The following is a 22,348-nucleotide window of genomic DNA, read 5'->3' as shown; positions in this document are numbered from 1 at the left end:
TCTATTCTATTCTATTCTATTCTATTCTAATTATCCTTGTAGTAAGAGAAGCTGAAAATTACTTGTAGAAAAATGCAATATATTACATTTGTTCTGCACCCTATTTCCTGATATTCACCTTCATTTTCTGTCTGCTTCCAGCTCAGATGACTACTATGAATATGGACACAGCGGGGAGTCATATGAGTCGTACGGTGAGTTGCAGATCTCCTTTTCCATTGTATATACGCATAACTAATATATATATAGTGTCAATTGTCAGAACAATATCTCTTTTTATTTCCTCACTCTAGTTTACTGGCTTTATCTCAGTTGCCATAGCACCTGGCTAATGGAGTGCTGTTTCAGACACATTCAGACTGAGCGTGTTTAAAAGTCATTTGTCACTAATCAGAACCTCTTCAGCTCATTTAGATAATTAGGTGGAAGCAGTGTTGCTCGAAATTAAAAACAATTACCAAGAGTGGAGGCTTAAGGTGCAGGAGTGTATATTTATAACCACGGTGTTGTAAATATTGACTGACATTTCTTGCGTCACTCCAGCGTCTCTTTTGAGAATATTTTGGGGGGAAACACATGAGATAAGGCCAAATCACTTCTCTTACCTGCAGAAGATTTCCGGGGGTTAAATGCTGATTTTTTTCCCCCCCTCAGCTCTGTAGAGGAAAACGTCAAAACAAGACAAAAATAGAGGATAACCTTTACATCATCCCTAATCCTTCTGCAGCTACACAAGGAAATAAAGCAGCAGAGTTTACTGCTTTGTAGTAGGTGTTTATATTTCTTTGCAAAAGGATTTTTGCAAAGAATCTTTTTTATATTTTGTCATGTTGGAGCATTTTCTTCTATGAGTAAAAAAATTGAAAAGTGTGGAGTGTAGACGTTTTATTCCTGAGTCAATGTTTTTGCAAAACTACTTCCACTGCAAATTCAACTTCAAGTGTTTATGTTTTTGTATAGGTCTGTATCAGTCTGGCAATTCTTAAGAAAATAAAGATTTCACCTAATTTTCTGAGTAAAACAAATCCAACTCAGTTAGATTGGATACAGAGTCTTATTAAATTCAAGCCTGTCTTCTGATTTAGGTCTGGTCTTTAATTGAACCATTGAAATACATGGATATATTTTGGTCTCCACCGTTCTGTTATACAGTTCCTATAGAAAATATTCACCTCTTTGGATGTTTTACCCTTTTTATTATTTTTATCATATCTTTTTTTCTTTGACAAAAGAAAAAAATTGTCAAAGTTAAGCTAATTTTTACCAACACAGTTACTGCACTCAGGTGATCTATGCTCATATTAACTGTCATTACTGCAGCATTTGTGGCAGGCTGTGTTGTGGTAAACCGGCTGTAGTGTAGCAGAGAACAAGTGGGACTCGGTGAGCACAGGAGTGGTTGGCAGAGCTAAGACCCGCCTCCTGGCTCTGATTGGTTGCTTCTGACTGAGCGATGGATTTATGTAGTTATCAATGGGAGACGGCAGAGGAGTTTAATTGTTTTCACAGATTATCTGTCTTGTCTTGTCCCAATGTGATGATAATTTTAACAAATATGTCAAAAATTTTATAAAAGCTGCATAATGTGGCTTTAATTACTATATTTGGATTCTGAATATTAGAATTTAGCACGGTTTCAGGACAGTATTAACACTTTTTGCCTGTTTGGTACACATTTTTGACGTTGGCTGGTCGAACACAACTAAAGTGCCAGATTTGGCCTGTGGGTGGGCCAAAGGCCAATTTTTGTTTTATGTGGACAGCTTTTCTCCTTTATTTTATGCAAAGCTGCTTCTGTTTCACTGCCACTTACATTCCCCAATGTTCCCAGCCAAAAACCTAAATATCACTTCATTACCGCAACGCCGGTTTCAACCTAATTTTCTGGACAAAATGAATACTTTAATAACTTCTTCTCGCTTCTGATTTGGAACGATCAACTCAGAGGCGAGTTTGGACCAGCTGCACTTTCTTCAAACTTCTGGCAGAGCACAGCCTCCCCGAGGCAGTGTTCAGCAAACCTATGTCAGCTTTCTGACATGATCGGTAAGATGCGGGCCAAGGTCAGATCTGCTGCCCACTGCATCCATATCACAGTGGAATTACAGCACTGTAACCGCGCAGCTGTGGAGCAGCAGGTCGATGCATCTTTTATGTTGTGCTGTACATCTGGCCTTAGTGTGAACTTGACTTGTTTTGGAAGCTGCTTGTAGTGAGTGCAGCCTAATTCTCTAATACTGCATTATTGCAACGCCGTGTTGACGTTCCGTCCTGATCCAGCTCTTAAATTGGATTATTGAAATGTATTATTCATGATACGGGATGCAAAAAAAGACAAATGTTTCAATTAAACAGATGCCAAGGCTGAGGGATGCTTTCAGTGTCAGCAGGATTAGACAAAACCTACGTGGCCAAGTTTAATAAAAAAAAAAAAGGTAGGATGGTGGAAAATAATGTCTGCCGAAAGTATTCATACCCCTCCAATTTTATTCACATTACAACAAATTTTCAATATATGTTATTGAAACTTTATGTGACAGACCAACACAAAGCCACTCTTAGAATAAAATTGTCCCTCACTGGGGAAACCTGTCAGATGGGTAATCTGAAGCATGTAGATCTACACTAAAATTAAAGCACAAAAAAAACAAACGTAATTTACAGCACAAAATCTACTAGGTGAGCACAGACCTGTTATAACAAATTTTGTTGGACGATAAATTGTGCCAGAATCAGTGAGATAAACGATAACATTGTTTTGAGACCATTTTCAAGTAGGTAATAGTAAAGGCATGACAATGCAAGAACACATTCTCAAAGATAAATAAACTTTAAATTCTAAAGTTTACGCTTCCATTTCCATTTTACACTGGAAAGGAATATGGAATATTACAGCACAAAATCTACTAGGTGTGCACAGACCTGTTATAACAAATTTTGTTGGACGATAAACAAAATTAGTTAGAACAGATGTGGGAAAAAACCCCAGCAGAGCAAGCAGTGGAAAAAAAACTGCGTAAACAGGGATGTTCAATAACAGCAAGAATGTTATTTAAATTTAAAAAATGGAGCAAATAACAGCAGGGATGTGAAGACTTAAAGAGTTTGTTGGGAGCCATGATGGTTGTAGTCCTTCGTCCCAGTTGCTGGGAGGAAGGACCTACGATGATGCTCCTTTGTACACTTAGGATGCAGCTCATGTTTGTGAAGTAAATTAAAAAAAATTTTTCAATTAGATATTGCAGATATGAAAAAGGCATTCCAGCATAAATACAGTTTGATCTAAAGTGTTTTGTTGTAGTTCTGACGGTGTGTTTAGGGTAGTTGAAGAAAAACGAATTCCACAGCAGGGTGCCGTCATGCTTCTGTCTGGCATGTAGAACCAAAAGCTTCCTGGCTAATGAGAGCACAGTTTCCTCCATGCTGCGTTCATTTAGCCATCAGTTTATAACTAACGTTCCTGTACATTTGTAGTTGATACATCCATAAAACATCTCCGTGTTTCACAGTAGGAAAGGTTTGCTTTTTCTCAAATATCTTGTTGACTCATTATCGAATGTAGAGATTATAGTTGGTTATAATGTTTGACTTTGGTCTCCTTATTCAAAATAACTCTGTCCCTAAAGTTTGGAGTGTCTTCACGCTTTTTTTTTTTTCTGAAAAGTGTCCAAAACCAGATATTATGCCAGGTTATGTGATTTTCGTACTGAGAATGACGTACTCACAGATGGACTGTATTTACTAGTTACAAAGCAAATGTTGGAATCCAAGAAAAGAGAGACTAAATATCAGTACAAGTAGATTTTTTTAAACTCTTAAAATAATACAGGAACATTTAATAAATTATTGAAAATGTAATTATTTCAGCAACTCCATAACTAAGTGAAACACAATCTATAGATGAATTAGACAAGCATGATGGTTTAGCACCTTTATTTCTCTTTATTATGATGATTTTCTACTTACATCTATTGAAAACACAGTTCAAAATTAGGATATTACATGAGACCAATAAAAATCTATTTCAAAAATAGAAATGTGGGCTTGATAAAAGTATGTTTAATACTTGCTTTAAAGTGAATTTCAAAAAGTACTTTTAATATGATAAATGAGACTCTTAGGGACATATATTCTAATTTATCAAATATGAATTTATAATTTTCTGTCCACCTACCAGTTGCAGTCTTCTTTTTGTTGATTGTATCAGGACATGAATACATTAGAAATGTGTTGTATATAGCAACAGAGCGTATATATTTGGTTGTGAATTTGTTTAGATGAGAAGCTGGAATTGAATCCGGAGAGGACAGTGGAATTCACTTCAACTTTACAGAAACTCCTTTAATTGGGTCGAGCTTCTGCTGGAAGTTTGTTGAAATTCGCCCTTTGTATGTTTGGTTGTAAGCCTCCTGACAAACAGAGTAATGACACTAAAAGCCGACCTCCAACTTAGCTCAGCGTTAGCCGGGTAAAACCGCCAGTGATCCATGACGCATATTTGTTTTTGCTTTTCACGCGTTTATTCCACAAACGTGCTTTCAGAGGCAAGTCAGAGCCATTAAAACTTTCTCAACTTTTCTGACTGTGCCAGTGAAAGAACTAAGCACCCTCTACTTATTAGACTGATGCCGACCTGCGAACATGAAACGCTAATAATAATAATAATAATCATCATCATCATGCTGCGCGGGTCACACAGACAGGAAGGCAGCAGCTCAGAGAAAGCAGATAACCAACACTGACGGGCTTTCTTGTTCTCAAAACACAAGGTTACCTTGGTGTGTTTCTTCAAAGTGAGTGTCAGTGGAAGGGTGACAGGTTTAATTAAGGGGTATTGGCTATGTGCTGGCAACAGAGAGCCTCCACACTGGAAAAAAAAAGAAAAAGAGAGAGAAGCAGCCTTTGTTAGCTCCAGCTCTGGGGAAGTCTCAGCGCTGGCTGGAGATCAGACAAAGGGTGCCGTCAATGGCAGCACTTTCACATTGATGCTAGCAGGGGGGGCGAGCAAGACCTGATTTGAGCTAATGGTAATTGTGACCTTTTTCTCTGGGAGCCACTAAACGGGCCCTTTTCAAATAGCCATTTGATCCTCAAATTCAATTAATCTGGATGAATTCTTCCAGGTGAAAGCTCTGATAGAGCAGGAGCTTTTTGTTTTTACAGGCAGATCTAAATTCCTGCTTCAACGACAGCAGGAGATCGTTTACTGAACACCTCCGATGGGTCAGGGAAAGTTTGGAAAAGCTTTTCATCTGATTTAACTATTTAGTAGGAGGAAGAATGGGATATTTGTCTTATTTCAAGTGTGTCACTAGAAAGTAGATACTTGGTTAGATCGTGTTTTTTTTTTGTTTTTTTTTTGCATTGTACGTAATTTTTACATGGAAAAATATTTAGGAAGTATTTGCTGCGTCTGCATGTGTCGTTTCAATTAAAGTGTGGCACCTCTAATCGCTCTCCGTCTGTTTATCCTGTGTTCTCCCCCTGATCAGGTCAGGAAGAGTGGGCAAACAGTCGCGGCAAGGCTCCGTCGGTGCGGACGACCAAGGGAGCGTACAGGGATCAGCCATACTCCAGATACTGAACTGTTTTTACGAGCCGCACCTCCTTCCCCCTGATGCCCATGGCGGTTTCAACCCAAGTAATGGATTTTTTTTATGGACGCTCCCATATTTTTAGAATTGAAAACCGAATCCGCGACGTAACACAAAAACAAAACGCTGAACTGAAAGTATTATAACATGAAAATCATGCTCTTGACTTGGAAAAGAAATAAACCATCAAGCAGTTTAGGTAAGCTATCCGCCCTCTCTGCAGTAGAATCGACAGAAAGTTAAGGCTAAAAAGAAAAAACAGACTCCATAGTACATTAAGTTTCTCTCTCAGCTATGTGATTGTGAAGAATGACATTGTAACAGACTATTTTACATGGTAATGATTAGTGAGCCACTGTAAGCTGTTGGATACAATGCTTCCACACAGCTGCCAGCGCAACTTAATTTATCACCCTCTATTCTTTAGACCTCTGAAATGTTAGTAGATTAGTTTCTAGGAAAGTGCAGTACTGTAGATACTTTCTCCTGAAGGATAATTGGTGAACTTTGTGTCCCTTGTAAATGAAACATTTGCAAACTAAAAAAAAGAAGAGATAAGTCATTCTGTATACACATTGTATTGCTGTTTCTTCCTCTTTTTTTAATGTAAAACAACAGTCCAGTTAGTGTAAAAGGGCTTATAGAAGCATGGTGTGCAACTGTGGACGTTACCAGCTGTTTAAAGAAGCCTGTGTAGTTGTGATCATTGGTTTTGCCCCCAAACATTTCCTTAAGTCCAGTCAGAAATAGCTGCGCCTGCTTTCTGTACGCTGATCCACCGTAGCTGCCAGACACTTTGGGAGTTTTCAAATGTCTGCCTTTCTTTTTAGATGCTCCTGCTGAGCATTTGTGATGCTCCTGGTTTTTATGTTTTTTGAGAATATGAAACGTGATACGTGCTGGTAAAAAGTTTACATTCCCTCATCTTAGGCATGAATGTCCTCTAAACTATGGTGAATTTGAATCAGTCTTTCTCTGGGTGTAATGAGGATACAACATGATTTTGAGGATGCAAAAGTTTGAGTTTGTTAATGGATTTACTCCAAACTAGATCAAAAGTTATACATTCAGGCTCAGATGGTTACAGATACTTCCTGTAATTTGGTTACATTTAGATTTACAGGTGGTAAAGAACATATAGATATTCTGCCATGATTCTGCCTGAACTGGTAGGTTTCTGGCACATGAGGTAGTGGTACACTGGGTGCCCATATACACCGGCTGACCTTGTGACCTTTACTGCATGTCTTCTTCCCTTCCTCTCTCTGCCCATTTCCTGTTTGATTACTACAAGTAAAGGTCATTAGTGCCACAAAAAAAAGAAAAGAAAAAATTTCATAGGTTTCTTGGACTGACCTGGCTTTCAAGCACAGTCTGCAAATCATGAATAGGGAAAGGTCAGGGACATGTTAGCCTACTTTATCAGTTCCAAAATACATTTTGATGTGTGTTTGGGTTCATTGACCTGCTGGAACATGATGTTGTGCAAGAAAAACACCACGTATATGGGTTTTAGAGCAGCTGCTAGATTATAAGATTTGTTTTCTTCACAAGACACAAGAACATTCTCCTTATCTCAGCTAATGTTTAACACCTAAGTACAGGTCCTGACTCCTGACAACAGATATTTTCTATGTAGCAAACAAGAACAATTCAGACAATAGCTGATGTTCACAATACCAAGATTTGACTAGTAAACGGCAAAAATGTTAGTGTAATTTCCTGACTTTTGGAGAATTGTTCTGCTGTGCTGATTTACTCTGTGAGGTTTGGTTCAGCATAAAAAAGTGTTATCATGCATTTGTATGATTCACACCCAATAGTGCGGTAGATTTGTCTTGATTGGGGACCAAAGTTGCAACATTTGTTCCATTTTCAGCTGATGAACCACTGAGCCAAACGATATGAAAAGCTCTGAAGAAGACACTGAGCGCAACAGCTTGCTTCAAGAAATGTAAATAAAAATGGAGTGGCAGATTTCTGACACTTCTGACAAGTTCTTCAGTTTCACCTCAGCTGCTACATACTTGAAACTTAGTCATAGTTGGTTGTTGGAACAGGACAATAATCCAAACAGCTATTAAGCTTTGTTTTGGTCCCAACCTTTACCTCATTGAAGTTGATTTATGAAATGTGCTTAAAGGCCAGGGCAGGGCAATGAGGGTAATCAGAATGAATTCAACCAATTTAGGCAGAATTAGGCCAGAAGCTTGGCCACGAAACTGTGTAGTTTCTCTTCCACTTGCTATGACACATTTAACCAAATCTAAAGGGAGTGTATGGATATAATTAAGCTTTTATGGGTAACTTTAATCACACGTGGATGAGGGAAATTTATATTTGTGCTCCCAATCCTTCCCAAAACTCAGTGAAGTTGCAATTATCCTCATTACAACCAGACAAAAAGAGCAGGCAAAAGTAATCACAGTTACGACGTTCATGTACGTAATCGGTGTGTGTAAATTTTTGACCAGAACCTTACCGTTACCTTTCTCCACACTTGTTTTTGAGTTTCAGTCTCATCACCACCTTTCCACCTATCCTCCTGGAGATATGTTCAACTCTATGGATTGTGAGCTTATGTAAGCCCTTTAATAATTCTTTCTTTGTTGATGCTAATAAACATTTTGAAAGAAAACCCTGGTGTTGAGGAGAATAATTACGCACCGCTAAATGCGCTTTATAATTTAAACTAAACCCAACGAAAACCCCTGATGTTTGAAACATTTGCACCACAGAAAAGCTCAAAATGAACTAAATTAATATTTTACGCCTTGATAACATTACAAAAGCTTAAACCGTCACATGTTCCAGATTCTGAATTTAACACAAATATCAAGATGACATGACCAGAAGTCCAAACAAACACAAAATGGCCGCTGGCGACCTTGCAGACGGTCTTGGTCATCTGATAACGTTTTGCACCGATTTGGATTCAAACATTTTCATAGCACCATCTTCCACCGAGACGCAGAGGATTTAAGCGATAACAACTCTTGAAACCCGTATTTGCTGATACCATTTGATGCGCCTGATTGCGTCACGCATCATGAACGCACAATAACGTCTGAGTGTTTACTCCCCGACAGACACGGCTCATCTAAAGCCTGCATGACCTGCCACGCAAAAAAAAAAAAATGGAGGATTGGTGGGGTAGATTTCTCTCTTTCTTGTCTTCCTGTTTTTGCTCTTCCTGCTCATGTGACCCTCTCCCAGTCGCTTTAAAGATCCTGCCTTTACCCCGCACGTTAAATTGAACCCCAGCTGACCTCCGCAGAGAGAGGACGGCAGTAGCTGTTTAAAAAGACCGCCGCCCCACAAGGTAAACACCCTAACCCGGTTTAACCTCACCCCCCTCAACATAGTTACTCATAAACAAATTCTAAACTTCAATGAAATGTTTTCCTGTAACTTTGAAGTTCGTAATCCAGTCACGAAGCTAGAATTAATTAGATTTCTGACAAAAACAAAGCTAAAAGATGTTAAATACCTTTAATATCTCAACAAACTGTGAAATCATTTTGTTCTAAGATATTAATAAAACATGCAATTGTTTCATTAACTGGACTAAAAACATGGTTTGTGCTTTCTGATGTTGGCTGAAAACGATATTGCTCATGGCGTTTATGTTTTTCCTTCCAGGCTGAGGTCAGAGCTGACCACCGCTGTCTGTCCAAACACGTTCCTACTGCTGAAGGTGATTTGTTAGCTGCACTGTGCATCATTTGTGGGTTTGGGCTGGTAGAAACTGTGGCAATTTAACACCTTTTAGCTAATGTAGCGCAGTGTTTCTGTGTTACAGTATGAAAAGGGAAACATTTAATAAATCCAAACTATCCCTTTAAAGACATACTATGGAGAAAATTGAGGCAGTTCTTTGGAATTTAAACAGGATGCACGTCGGAGCGAGTCCACGGACATTTTGTTCCTGTGCACTTCATGTTAACTTCTTTTGATGATGTACTGGAAGTTAAATTGGTGTGAAATGAAGGTAAAAAATATCATGTTTTGATCTTCAAAGTAAGACTCCTTTAAAAGTTTCAGAGATGAAATGAGCTACAACTTCAACAGTCACCCAGAGATTTAATATAAACTATAGATTTTAATCAAGAAAAAAAGACAGGATTTAAATTTTTTTAAACAGTTTAAAGTATGTTTGTAAAAGATGGCAGATAAGGATCTAATACAGTGATACCTTCCATTTAGCAACCTTAAGAGTGCTAAATACAACAAATCAAATATTAATGTGACTTTGAGGCGACCTGGCTTTTTCCAAATGGATGTTTAAAGCTTAGAAATATTTTCCCACAACTTTTGAAATCCTTCCGAAGCTCGACCTTCATCCCCTCCATCCCCCACAGTAGCTTTCCACAATGTCCTCAGGGGGATTCTGGACTCTTTGCCTCTATGTGCAAATGCAATTACTGTGTGAGAACATTCTGTGTTATCTGAACCACAACAGGGTTGCCAACATTGTGAAGATGACACCCTCCACTTGCATTAAGTGAAGAAATGCAATGCCTGACTGATTGCATTAGCTAAAAACATGAGAAAAAGTCTCACAGCGTTCTCTCTCTTTGTTTTGTCTTCACAGGATTAAAGAACAATGGACGCGTCTTTCCAGAAGCATTGTCCGAACGAATCGGCGTCCAAATTCACAGAAGATCTTTGTTTGACCATTTGTTGCTTTTTTAAAAACATTTACAATGTGGACTGTGGTCATTACTTCATGGCTTCGGAAAAAGATGGAAAGTGACTTGTTTGGAGACGCAGAAAACAGGGTTGGAAGCTACATCACATGCATCAGACCTCGTCGTTCTCCGGAGAAAAGAGCAAAAAAAAAAGCCGTGAATGGGCTTCAGCGTCCGCCGGGACTCAGAGAAGAAAAACTCTTTCAGAGCATCATTGACTCTCCGTAACTTCTTCACACTGTTCTCACACTGAACTGTTCTGGATCGACTGCGAGCCTGAACCCGTCTCTCCTGTTTGCGGTAGAGAAGATGTGTGAAACTTTTATGGTAGACGTCAACCGTTGCCTGCCTGGATGGATGAGTTTGTGAATAATGCAGCATGCCCAGGGAGGAACATCGTCATCCTAAAGGGATTTCTGTTTTTCTCTCATTGTTGTCAATAATTTCAATCTGGTGTGCCCGAGTGAATTAACAACTCAAAAAGTGCCTTTCTGTGACAGTTTTAGACATTTTTGAGCTAAAATTCAGCTGCCAGACTAGCTAACTGTTTTCTTTTCTACTGTGTGTCACCACGATGTTAGAGACTCCTTTCCGTCCTCACAGACGACGGCGCCCCGTTGCAGATGCATCGCTTAATCACGCTCCACTTCGGTGGATATTCCAATTCTGAAATAGCTTTTCCGCCGATGCAGAGTGTGCTCCGTAAGTCCAGACGGACTCATCCCTATTCCACACACTTGTAAGTTCTCAAAGGCAGACAATAGTTTTCCATTAGAGGAAGCGATTGTCGGCGGAGCCCCGGGCACAGCCTCAGACAATAACACGGCGACCCAAAGCTCACATGTCGGCCTGCCGGAGTCAACTCTCATCACCTCCAGGGACTGATTCCCACTCTGAAGTGGCTTAAAGACACAGGCTTATCTGAAGTAAGCTTGTCTGAGTTAATAGAGAAAGAACAGCTTATTTGATTAAGAATGCATACAAAGGAGGATGTAGTGATCTGTGGCTAGGAGACGAGTCAATTTCAGCTCCAGAGTACAAATCAATGTGTCTCTAACAGACCATAAGACTGCTTAGCTCAGCAATGAAATTAGACTGAGGTGAAATACTAAAGCAGTGATGAACTTGTGAATAAGGGACAACTTTTGCTGAAGATGTTACATTGCCCTGTTGCGATGGTGTTTGCTTGTTTCCTTTACGATTGTGAGTCATATATGAACTCATCTTTACTTCACCATTGCCATGCTGTTTAGTCATGTTCATAAGGGCCATCTTCAGCTGGAATCATTGCTGTATAGCTAACAATTAATCTGACTTGACTTAACAGATACGTAATCCTCCGATTGCTAGGTTCCATTAGGTTCCTCTACTGCAGGGTTTCATTTTGGACCATATCTAGATCGCACATGTTTTCAAATTGTTGAAAAATGTAAAGCAAACTGTTCAATCATTAAAGTGGTAGTATTATCTATTTTCCAGGCATATAATGCCATTTTATAGCACAATCAAATAACAATGTTAACTTCAGTTTTTATAAATATGCTGTATGTATCAAATATGTCTTAAAAGAAATTTGACTTTGCATTTCAATGCCTTGAAGTTGGACCTCTGTCTCTTTAAGAAACTCTTGCTTTTTCTGAAACTCCACCCCAACAGGAAGTCAGTGACCCCTGAAAAGCTGGTCAGACTGAAAGGTCTTCAAGAAACTCTCCCTGTGGTTGCTAGTTTTTGCAAGTATTGCCAGGCTGAAGGTTAAAGTTTAAACAGTTTGTGTCCAGGATGTGTGGGGTCTGCATATATGTATGCTTCCTTTCTCCTGACCTTAGACTTGTACAACAGGAAAGGTCAGCCCTGATTCCAGACATATAAATACCTAATTATCAAATCAGCAGTGTTGTCCCTTACTGACTGACTACTATTTTTATCTGAATTTCAATACTTTTTCTGAACGTCGAAAACGGTTATAAAATGGAACACATTATTTTATCGTGCTATATTTAAGTTTGTGCACACATGAAAAATTATTATGTATAATAATATTGTGCTGTATTAGCCTCTGAAGCTGTAACCCATACGACATCATACCCCAAACAACATGTTCCAGCTATTGCCAGGCTCACTTTTATAAACAATAGGAAATTACGTTTTTATTCATGTTTTAAACACAAATGGAAAATGCTCATTAGGAGTGTAACCAGACTCATAATATTAAAACATGACAGTATTTCTCGTCGAGGTAAATACCATCTTGTTAGCAATGACCATTTGCCTGATGATGTTTTAGGAGAAGTTGCCCAAACTACTCTGAAATCATTTGCTTGGCAGCATTTTGGGTTTCCAGTAGGAACAAATAATGAGAACAGACGGACAGATAAGACACGAACAATATATTAGCACTGCAAGTTGTTCAGATACTGAAGGAAGCAGAAAGCAACACTGTAACAGCCAATGGTGGGACGTCTAGCAGTACGTGGAGATACGTCATGATCACAGAGAACTTTGTCAGTAGTAACTGGACCTGGTACTGCGGACCATGCAGTACAAGTTCTGAAGAGATAAAAAGAAATCCTAAAAAGACACATCTCGTCCTGTCTTGTTCTCTTGAACGCAATATCGTGTCTCATCTTGTGAGTTTTAGGTATCGTTACACCTCTAATGTTCGTAGATAAGTGTAATACTAAACTATAGGTGTAACCGATAGACCCAAACCGCCAGGAATACAAAGAAAGATTTCATTTTGGCACTTTCAGCTACAGAGTGCATTATACACATGGTGGCCATATTTGATTTATGATCAAATGTTCAAGTTTTTCTGACATGAATATTTTAAAGTTCCTACTTCCATGGTGAAATAACACTTCCATAAAAGTGCCAATTTTTCTGATTTTTGTTGTAAAAATGCATCATTATGTCATAAAGATAGAAAGTTGAGGCTCATCCAGGTTAACACCTCGCAAATCACACACACTCTCAAACCCATGGCAACAAACAGGATTATGTGGGTCACATTAATGTGACCCACATAATAGGCTGAAGAAGGAGTCCTATCGGGCCTTTTTGGCCTGTGGGACTCCGGAAGCAGCTGATGGGTACCGGCGGGTGAAGCAGCATGCGGCTTGGAGGGTTGCTGAGGCAAAAACTCGGGCATGGGAGGAGCTTGGAGAGGCCATGGAGAAAGACTTCCGTACGGCTCCGAGGCGATTCTGGTCCACCATCCGGCGTCTCAGGGGGGGGAAGCGGTGCAGCACCAACGCTGTTTATAGTGGGGATGGTGTGCTGCTGACCTCTACTCGGGCCGGTGGGCAGAGTACTTCCAAGACCTCCTCAATCCCACCAACATGCCTTCCATTGAGGAAGCGGAGCCTGGGGACTCTGGGTTGGGCTCTCCAATCTCTGGGGGCGAGGTCGCCGAGGTGGTTAAAAAGCTCCTCGGTGGCAAGGCCCCGGGGGTGGATGAGATCCGCCCGGAGTTCCTTAAGGCTCAGGATGTTGTAGGGTTGTGTTGGCTGACGCGACTCTGCAATATCGCATGGACATCGGGGGCAGTTCCCCTGGATTGGCAGACTGGGGTGGTGGTCCCCCTGTTCAAAAAGGGGGACCGGAGGGTGTGCTCCAATTATAGAGGGGTCACACTCTTAAGCCTCCCTGGCAAGGTCTATTCAGGGGTCCTGGAGAGGAGGGTCCGTCGGATAGTCGAACCTCGGATCCAGGAAGAGCAGTGTGGTTTTCGTCCTGGTCGTGGAACACTGGACCAGCTCTACACCCTCGGCAGGGTCCTGGAGGGTGCATGGGAGTTCGCCCAACCAGTCTACATGTGTTTTGTGGACTTGGAGAAGGCGTTCGACCGTGTCCCTTGGGGAGCCATGTGGGGGTTTCTCCGGGAGTATGGGGTACCGGGCCCTTTGATACGGGCTGTCAGGTCCCTGTATGACCGGTGTCAGAGTCTGGTCCGCATTGCCGGCTGTAAGTCGGGCTCGTTTCCGGTGAGAGTTGGACTCCGCCAGGGCTGCCCTTTGTCACCGATTCTGTTCATCACTTTCATGGACAGAATTTCTAGGCGCAGCCAAGGTGTTGAGGGGATCCGATTTGGTGGCCTTAGGATCTCATCTCTGCTTTTTGCAGACGATGTGGTCCTTTTGGCTTCATCAGGCCGTGATCTGCAGCTCTCACTGGAGCGGTTCGCAGCCGAGTGTGAAGCGGCCGGGATGGGGATCAGTGCCTCCAAATCCGAGGCCATAGTCTTGAGCCGGAAAAGGGTAGAGTGCCTTCTCCGGGTCAGGGGGGGTGTCCTGCCCCAAGTGGAGGAGTTCAAGTATCTCGGGATCTTGTTCACGAATGGGGGAAGAAGGGAGCGGGAGGTCGACAGGCGGATTGGCGCTGCGTCTGCCGTCAAGCGGGCGTTGTACCGGTCCGTCGTGGTGAAGAGAGAGCTGAGCCAAAAAGCGAAGCTCTCGATTTACCGGTCGATCTACGTTCCCACCCTCATCTATGGTCATGAGCTTTGGGTCATGACCGAAAGAACGAGATCGCGGATACAAGCGACCGAAATGGGTTTTCTCCGTAGGGTGGCTGGGCTCTCCCTTAGAGATAGGGTGAGAAGCTCAGTCATCCGGGAGGGACTCAGAGTAGAGCCGCTGCTCCTTCACATCGAGAGGAGCCAGTTGAGGGGCATCTGGTCAGGATGCCTCCTGGATGCCTCCCTGGTGAGGTGTTCCGGGCACGTCCCACCGGGAGGAGGCCCCGGGGAAGACCCAGGACACGCTGGAGAGACTATGTCTCTCGGCTGGCCTGGGAACGCCTCGGGATTCCCCCGGAAGAGCTGGAAGAAGTGGCCGGGGAGAGGGAATTCTGGGCCTCCCTTCCGAAGCTGCTACCCCCGCGACCCGACTCCAGATAAGAGGAAGAAGATGGATGGATGGACATTAATGTATGATTATTACATTAATTGATTTAGTAATTTGTTTTGTTGTTTTCAGATAATTCTTAATATGTACAGGGGGAGACTGCAAATCACAGAGTGGATTTTGTTCCAGGATAAGACGGAAAGAAAACCACTGCTGTATTTTAATTCTTTGACTTTTCCTTTGAGTCAGGCTCTAAAGCAGACACCTCCTGCGTTCTGGGCTGTAATTAACCAGAAATCTGTTCATCAGGCTGAGATTCAAACGTGGGTAATCGATGGTGAATCCATGTTGAAAGCCGGCGCCAACGTGAGCGCAGGTCAGCATGTGCCGCCTCCAAAGTGACTGCTGAGATTGAGAGGGATCGATCACTACGGGACTTCTAGTCAACAGGCCCAATCAATGGCAGCAGCACAGAACACGGGTATCTGTTCAGCTCATACTTGATACCATTGAACAATTCCTGATTTTTCTGGGAAATAAGTTGTTTTTTTCTCCACAGCTCAAATCAAAAAAGTGCAGAAAGTGAATACATATGTATCAGAATAGAGACATTACAATAAAGCTGTCTAGGCCAAGTCTATGATTAGATATCTCTGAATCGTTCATATAATGTGCTGTCTAAGCTTTGAAAATATATTTTGCTTGTTGATGTGTTTTAGAAGTAATAAAGTTTTCATGCCCGCTGATTAAAAAATAACATTGTTCTGATAGCGGTGTGTCACAGTGGGGAGCAAATAATAATAATAATAATAATAATAATAAGGACTTTTCCTGTGTATTGAATTATTGGGCTCTGACACTTCTTAACAAAGTCTGCACTAAATATAACAGCAGTTGATGTGTTTTCTCTCACTTCAAACCCCCTCTGCCACATTGATATTATTTACCTTGATATGCCCTTGGAATAATAGTTGCAGATCAAATGAGTTTGTGTAGCTGAAGCTGCCTCCGTCTCCAACCTTTTAAATATTGCATGTTCTCCCTCCGCCCGCCGCCGCTGCCGCCTTGGATGCGTTCCTCTCCTCATGTAAATGCTGCCTTTTCTTTACGGGCTTTTCTTCTTCTTCTTCTCTCTGGAGGCTTCCATCCTCCAGGCCGTTCCGCTTTGATGGGGTTTTTTTCCTCGTCCGTGTGAAATTCAAGATTAAAGTCCGTCTGTCGGTGCCCCCGCTGCAGATATAAACAAAAACAGACACAAAAAGTGTTGTTTAGCTTTTGCTAGAGAAAGCAGTTATTACTGACTTAGAAATTAAGAATTTATTTCCCATCATGATGAAGTGCTTTGAAAGGCTGGTAAAAGAACACATCGTCTCCAGACTCCCCCCACATTCGACCCGTTCCAGTTTGCCTACCGCCGAAACCGCTCCACTGAGGATGCCATCTCCTCCGCACTTCACCCAAGCCTGGCTCACCTGGAGGAGAAGAACACTCATGTGCTGATGTTGTTCCTGGACTTCAGCTCAGCGTTCAACACAATCATCCCACAGCATCTGGCAGGTAAACTGGGACACCTGGGCTTCAGCACCCCCCTGCGCAACTGGCTGCTAGACTTCCTCACCGACAGACCTCAGTCAGTCCGGATCGGACAACACACCTCTGATGTCATCACCCTCAGCACAGGCTCCCCTCAGGGCTGCGTCCTGAGCCCTCTGCTGTTCACTCTGATGACACACGACTGCGTCCCCAGGTTCGCCACCAACCACATCGTGAAGTTCGTGGACGACACAACGGTGGTGGGCCTCATCAGAGACGACAACGACCTGAACTACAGAGAGGAGGTGGAGCAGCTGGTGGACTGGTGCAGAGACAACAGCCTGATCCTGAACGTTGACAAGACGAAGGAGATGATCGTCGACTTCAGGAAGAACCGGCCCAGCCACGCTCCACTGCTCATCAACAGCTCGGCTGTGGAGGTGGTCAGCAGCACCAAATTCCTGGGGGTGGACATCACTAACGACCTCACCTGGACTATGAACACCACGTCTCTGGTCAAGAGGGCACAGAAACGTTTGTACTTCCTGCGGAGGATGAGAAGAGCACACCTGCCCCCGCCCATCCTCAAGACGTTCTACAGAAGCACCATAGAAAGCATTCTGACCAGCTGCCTCTCTGTGTGGTGTGGAGGCTGCAGCGCCTCCGACTGGAAGAACGTGAGGAGAGTGGTGCGGACAGCAGAGAGGATCATCGGGGCCCCCCTTCCCTCCGTTCAGGACATTTCATCCCAGCGCTGCGTGTCCCGAGGCCGAAACATCGTCAGTGACCCCTCACACCCCCACCATGGACTGTTCTCCCTGCTGCCCTCTGGAAAGAGGTTCTGCAGCATCCGGTGCAGGTCCACCAGGTTCTGAAACAGCTTTTTCCCACTTGCCATCAGACTCCTGAACTCTTAACTGGACTGCACTCAAAATCTGGTCTCCACTTCATACCTTGCACATGTACATAGCTAAATAACTTCCATTTTACTGTCAGTCCTGCACTTTATATTTTATATTCATATTTATATTCATATTTTATACTGTATTTTATTTTATTCTGGAGTAACCTCACAACATTGGAACCTCAAAACATTGTCCTGAGCCGTATACAATGAAATTTCGTTCTGTATTCACCCTGTGCATGAAAAATGACAATAAAGTCAGTCTAAGTCTATTTACATCTTGAAGCCGCTGGATAACTGCATTTTACCAGTTTCGTTTCTTTAACGGCTTGGGAAACGGCACGGCTTCAGTCGGTTGCAGGCTTTTGTTCTCCAGCTCTTAAACAGTAAACAGTCCTCTGGGCTCGTAAAGGCTTACCTTCGGATTGTAGATCTCAAGTGAGGGTATAACCTGCTATATACTTGTGCTAAAGCTACTCTCAGGCTCAAGAAGCACTTACGAGCCCAGTTGATGTTCTGATGTGTTAAGAAGAAAAGCTGAGTACAGTTTGCTCTTTATTCCAGTCATAAAAGCAGAGTTGTAGAGCTTTCTGTGGAACAGAGCCAGTCGGCTTTATGTCCTACCACTGAGGGTGTGCACATTAAAAAACTCACCAGAACTGTTAACCATGATTTTGAACTAGCATGTGGGCATTTCTTCTGGTCGTCTTCCAGCAGTTCCAGGCTAACGATTGTCCAAAAACAGCTGTAGCTTGATTCTCTTTACTACGGTGGCCCTGAGGTGCAAACCACTTCAGCAAATGGAAAGCACAACTACAAATTACAAAAGCACTACAACATTAACAAAACGAAAGAGGTATGTCCCTGTGGGAGACATAAGAAATTGCTGATTGGACTGCAACTCGTTTTAATTTTGAACCGGAAGTTACTCTGGTGTGCTTCGTTTTAATGAGAAGCAAAGCAAGCGGGAATACGGTCACGTCGCCATGGTTTGCCCAAACTGCGGGAAAGAGCTGGTTGAGCCGTCACCAAACTTTTGTAGCAGTTGTGGGAAGAGGCTTTGGATCACCGAGAACATTCATGTTTTTAAAAAACACGTTAAAGCCAGAATAACTTCTGGTTCAAAAGTAAAAAGGAGCTGTAGTCCAATCAGCGATTTCTTAGGTCTCCCACTGGGACATACCTCTTCCGTTATGTTAATGTAGTGCTTTTGTAATTTGTAATTGTGCTTTCAATTTGCTGAAGTGGTTTGCACCTCAGGGCCACCGTACTTTACCCTTGGTTAACTTCTTCATCTCACAATGATGTTTATTGGAAACAGAATCAGGAGTAAACGAGGCAAGTGTGAAATATAGAATAAAAAATGCCCTACAGTTGGTGTTGGCTTGTCCTAAATGGGCCTATAACCTGTCGAACCTTTTTTTTTTTTCAAATATCTCCTGATATCCAGTTGGCATGTAAACACATTAACAGAGTTTCTTAAAAGATCTAAATTCATTTCACTAGATATTCTGACTGCATGTGGACACAAGGTGGAAATTAAAGAACTGCCCATTTTTTAGGAAGTATTAAAGCTAATTCTGATTGAGATTGTTTTATTGATATTAGATTAGCAACATGTGAACATACGAACAAATCTGTGGCCACTCTACTTTCAGCACGCTACCATCCTTAAATGAAGAACACGGAAGTGTGAAGACTTACCGCTACAGTAATGTGCTTTGGCCAGATAGGGCTGAGAGCTTTTGGGGAACAAACACTCCAGGTAGATTTGGTTGGAAACAAACTAAAGATATCTGAGAAAAACACCTCATGTCAGCTTTTAAGCAGGGCATGAGGGCGCACCCTACTGAGAGTCTGAGCAGGCTAAAGAGAAGAGAGAATAAAAGTGTGATGCTGTTCTAACAGTGGCACCAGCAGCAGTGAATTACATGAATCACTCCAGGTAACAACCCAGAGCCTACCTATTACTGCCACTTACAATATCAACATAATGGCACACTTTGAATGGTCCGGCCTTAATGAGTTGTTGTTGTGCCCAGTAGTAGCTCAGCGCAGACGCACAGCTTCAGTTCAATGTTAAAAGGCGATAAATAGTCGGGACAGTAGGTTTAAAGCCAGCCAAGGAGCTGAAGAGGGTCGACAGATCTCCGCTCCCAAGAAGGAGCGGTGTCATGTTCCGTGTTTTTCTGTGTGTTTAATTTGAGTTTCCCGTGTCTCTGTGTCTCCATGTTGTCCTGTCTCCCTTTGATTACTCCCAGGTGTTTCTCATTCCCTGATTACCTCCTGTGTATTTAGTGTCACCTGTGTGTCTTTGTCAGGTCCTCGTCTAATGTGCTCTCAGTCCTTCGTGTGTCCATTCAATAATCAGTTGCTACCGGCGTTGAGCCCTGGCTTCTGCTCAGTCGTGCTGCCTGTATTTTTGGACTAGTTTTGGACTGTTTAGACTTTATTATGCATTAAAAACCTTCATTATTCATCTTCCTGGGTCTACAGCATCTGCCTCACCACCTCTACACCACACTTTCTGACAAGCGGCTCATATCGGATGAGGAGCGCATCGTCCGACCAGCACTGACGACTCCCATCAGAAAGCTGGACGTTTACGATTTAGCCTGCGAGCTCTTCTAAATCTACCAGTGTTACAGTTAACGAGGAGCGCTGAGGAAATTGGGACTTGTGTCGTAAATTACTACATTTAAAAGGTCAGCCAAAGGCCATGGATAATGTCTGCATTAACACACCCCTCCTTCCATCAGTACAGAGGAAACATTTTATGGTTGGGGGCTTTTGGATACTCTAGTTTGAGGGAAGCTGTGCTAGCAGTCATTGCTCCTGGATACCATCTAATTACAAGCTAGCGTAAATCATAAGCCATGCATGCACACACCTAGACTTCATTACCCTAATTTATATAATGTTTAATTCAGAGATCTAGCTGCAGAATGTGTTAAAAAAAACAACAAAATAAAACATGTACAGTAGATGGTAAGAACATGCAACTTTTCTGAGAAAGACCCCAGCGGAGAGAACCAATGGAAGTCTGGCTGTGAGGCAACAAAGGTCAGTAAAATCACCTTTTCACAGCAATTACAGCAGCAATTCTTCGAGGGTACTGTACGTCCATACCAGTGTCGCACATCTATAGACTAATATTTTTGCCATTCTTAGCTCAACTTCAGTCAGATTAGCAGGAGAGTATACTGTATATGAACAGTACATTTTTAAGTCTTGCCACCCTACTGGGTCATTCTGACACCTGAATATGCTTTGATTTACATGAACCGTTCCATTGAAACTCTGATTGCATGGTTGGACCTTGTCCTTCTGAAAAGTGAACCTCAACGTCACTCAAGTTTTGATTGGTTTACATCCGGGATTGTTCTGTATTTACCTCCTTCTATCAACACCAATGGGAAGAAATCATCAGCACGCCAAACTTGGCCTTGAGAACTATTATTTTCCCCCATGTTCCTACAGCTGCATAGTTATTACTTTGTGTTGGTCAATATGATAACGGGGGTCAAACGGGACAGAATTGGACCTTCCAGCAAAATCAAATTTTTGTCAAGGTTTTACATTACTTTTTCAAAATAGGTCTGTTTGTGAATGAAAACATAGGCTTCATAATTTAGCATACAATTGTTTTTTATTTTGTTATTACTTGCCATTGTAATAGTGAGAAAACAAGACCTTGACCTTTCTATGGGTGCAAACCATCCATCCATCCATCCATCTTCTTCCGCTTATCCGAGGTCGGGTCACAGGGGTGGCAGCTTCAGAAGGGAGGCCCAGACTTCCCTCTCCCCAGCCCCAAGAATCAGATAATGAACCTGAGATTTTATGCCTGCATAGTTCCTCCTTTAAAATGATCTTGCAGTGGATTAAAAGGTCGCAGTACAAATAAACTCCTTATAGATGATGAGATTCGTACAGGTCAGATTTAGGCCAAAACCAAAGCGGTCATTCAGTTTTAGTTTTAGCGGCTCCCTGTCCGTGGGAGTGAGGAAGTGACATTAACCAGCCTCCACCTGGAAACAACGCTGTGACGTTAATTTGTCACAAAGCTTTGTACACACGCATCCCTGGGGGAAACGGTACCAGGCCTCCCCCGCCGCGCCGCGCCGCTCTGCAGCCGTCACTGTTTAATAAATCACTCAGGGAAAAAAATAAACTAAACTATCACATCTCCGGGGTAACCTGAGGCAAGAAATCTTCCCCCAGACTTCCGTGGAGGGTCACGCTCAAACACGAGCCTGTGAAATTAGCTTCTTTTCTTTTTTTTGGTTTTACCCAAACATTATTCACGGCAAACAAAAATAGTTTTTTTCCCACAGTGACATCCCTTAACAATACACCAGGGTGCCAGACACCACACTTAGTGTCTCCAGGTACAACTCCCTGGTAATTTTACTCGGTTTGTTTTGTTTCTCGGATGCTTTGACAGCTTGGGGAATTAAGGCACAATTTTCCCCAACACCGTAGGCCTTTTCACTTCAAACAAGTCCGAACAACAAGAGGTACAATTTAACCACACCGCTGCGAAAAAAAAAGAAAATCCAGCTTGCAAATGATGCAAAGTGTCAACAAAGTGGGTCTGCCGTACTTTTTAAATTGGAGCGGTAATTTCTCTGAGCAAAAAGCAACTCTCACTCTCTCTGGTAGTTCTAGAACCTTCTGTTTGCCTGTCTTGGTCCAGTCAAATCAACGAAAAGGAGGAAAAAAGAAAAGAAAAACATTTGATTGTTTCATAAAGGCGATGTTTGTGTCGGGGCCAGCTCC

The 22,348-nt window shown here is 42.3% G+C and overlaps 1 protein-coding gene across 2 annotated transcripts in view; it reads left to right on the top strand.

Moving 5' to 3' along the window:
* khdrbs3 (KH domain containing, RNA binding, signal transduction associated 3) overlaps nt 1-12,862 on the top strand; it is a 143,612-nt gene extending 130,750 nt beyond the window's left edge. Inside the window, exons 8-11 of one of the 2 annotated variants that reach the window (XR_003597918.1) lie at nt 142-194; nt 5,493-8,176; nt 9,237-9,291; nt 10,189-12,862. Coding sequence is in view for 1 of the 2 variants with exons in the window: in XM_028036683.1 (XP_027892484.1) it covers nt 142-194; nt 5,493-5,584 (145 nt within the window). In the remaining variant the exon portion in view is untranslated. Of the gene's footprint in view, nt 1-141; nt 195-5,492; nt 8,233-9,236; nt 9,292-10,188 lie in introns of those variants that run through there. The other variant, XM_028036683.1, reaches the window with a different exon arrangement.
* Nucleotides 12,863-22,348: the final 9,486 nt, after the last annotated feature.

The sequence above is a fragment of the Xiphophorus couchianus genome, chromosome 13, assembly GCF_001444195.1.
Source record: "Xiphophorus couchianus chromosome 13, X_couchianus-1.0, whole genome shotgun sequence".
NCBI classification, from domain to species: domain Eukaryota; kingdom Metazoa; phylum Chordata; class Actinopteri; order Cyprinodontiformes; family Poeciliidae; genus Xiphophorus; species Xiphophorus couchianus.
The sequence above is the reverse complement of the archived record's forward strand: the minus strand, read 5'-3'. Positions and strand labels throughout refer to the sequence as shown.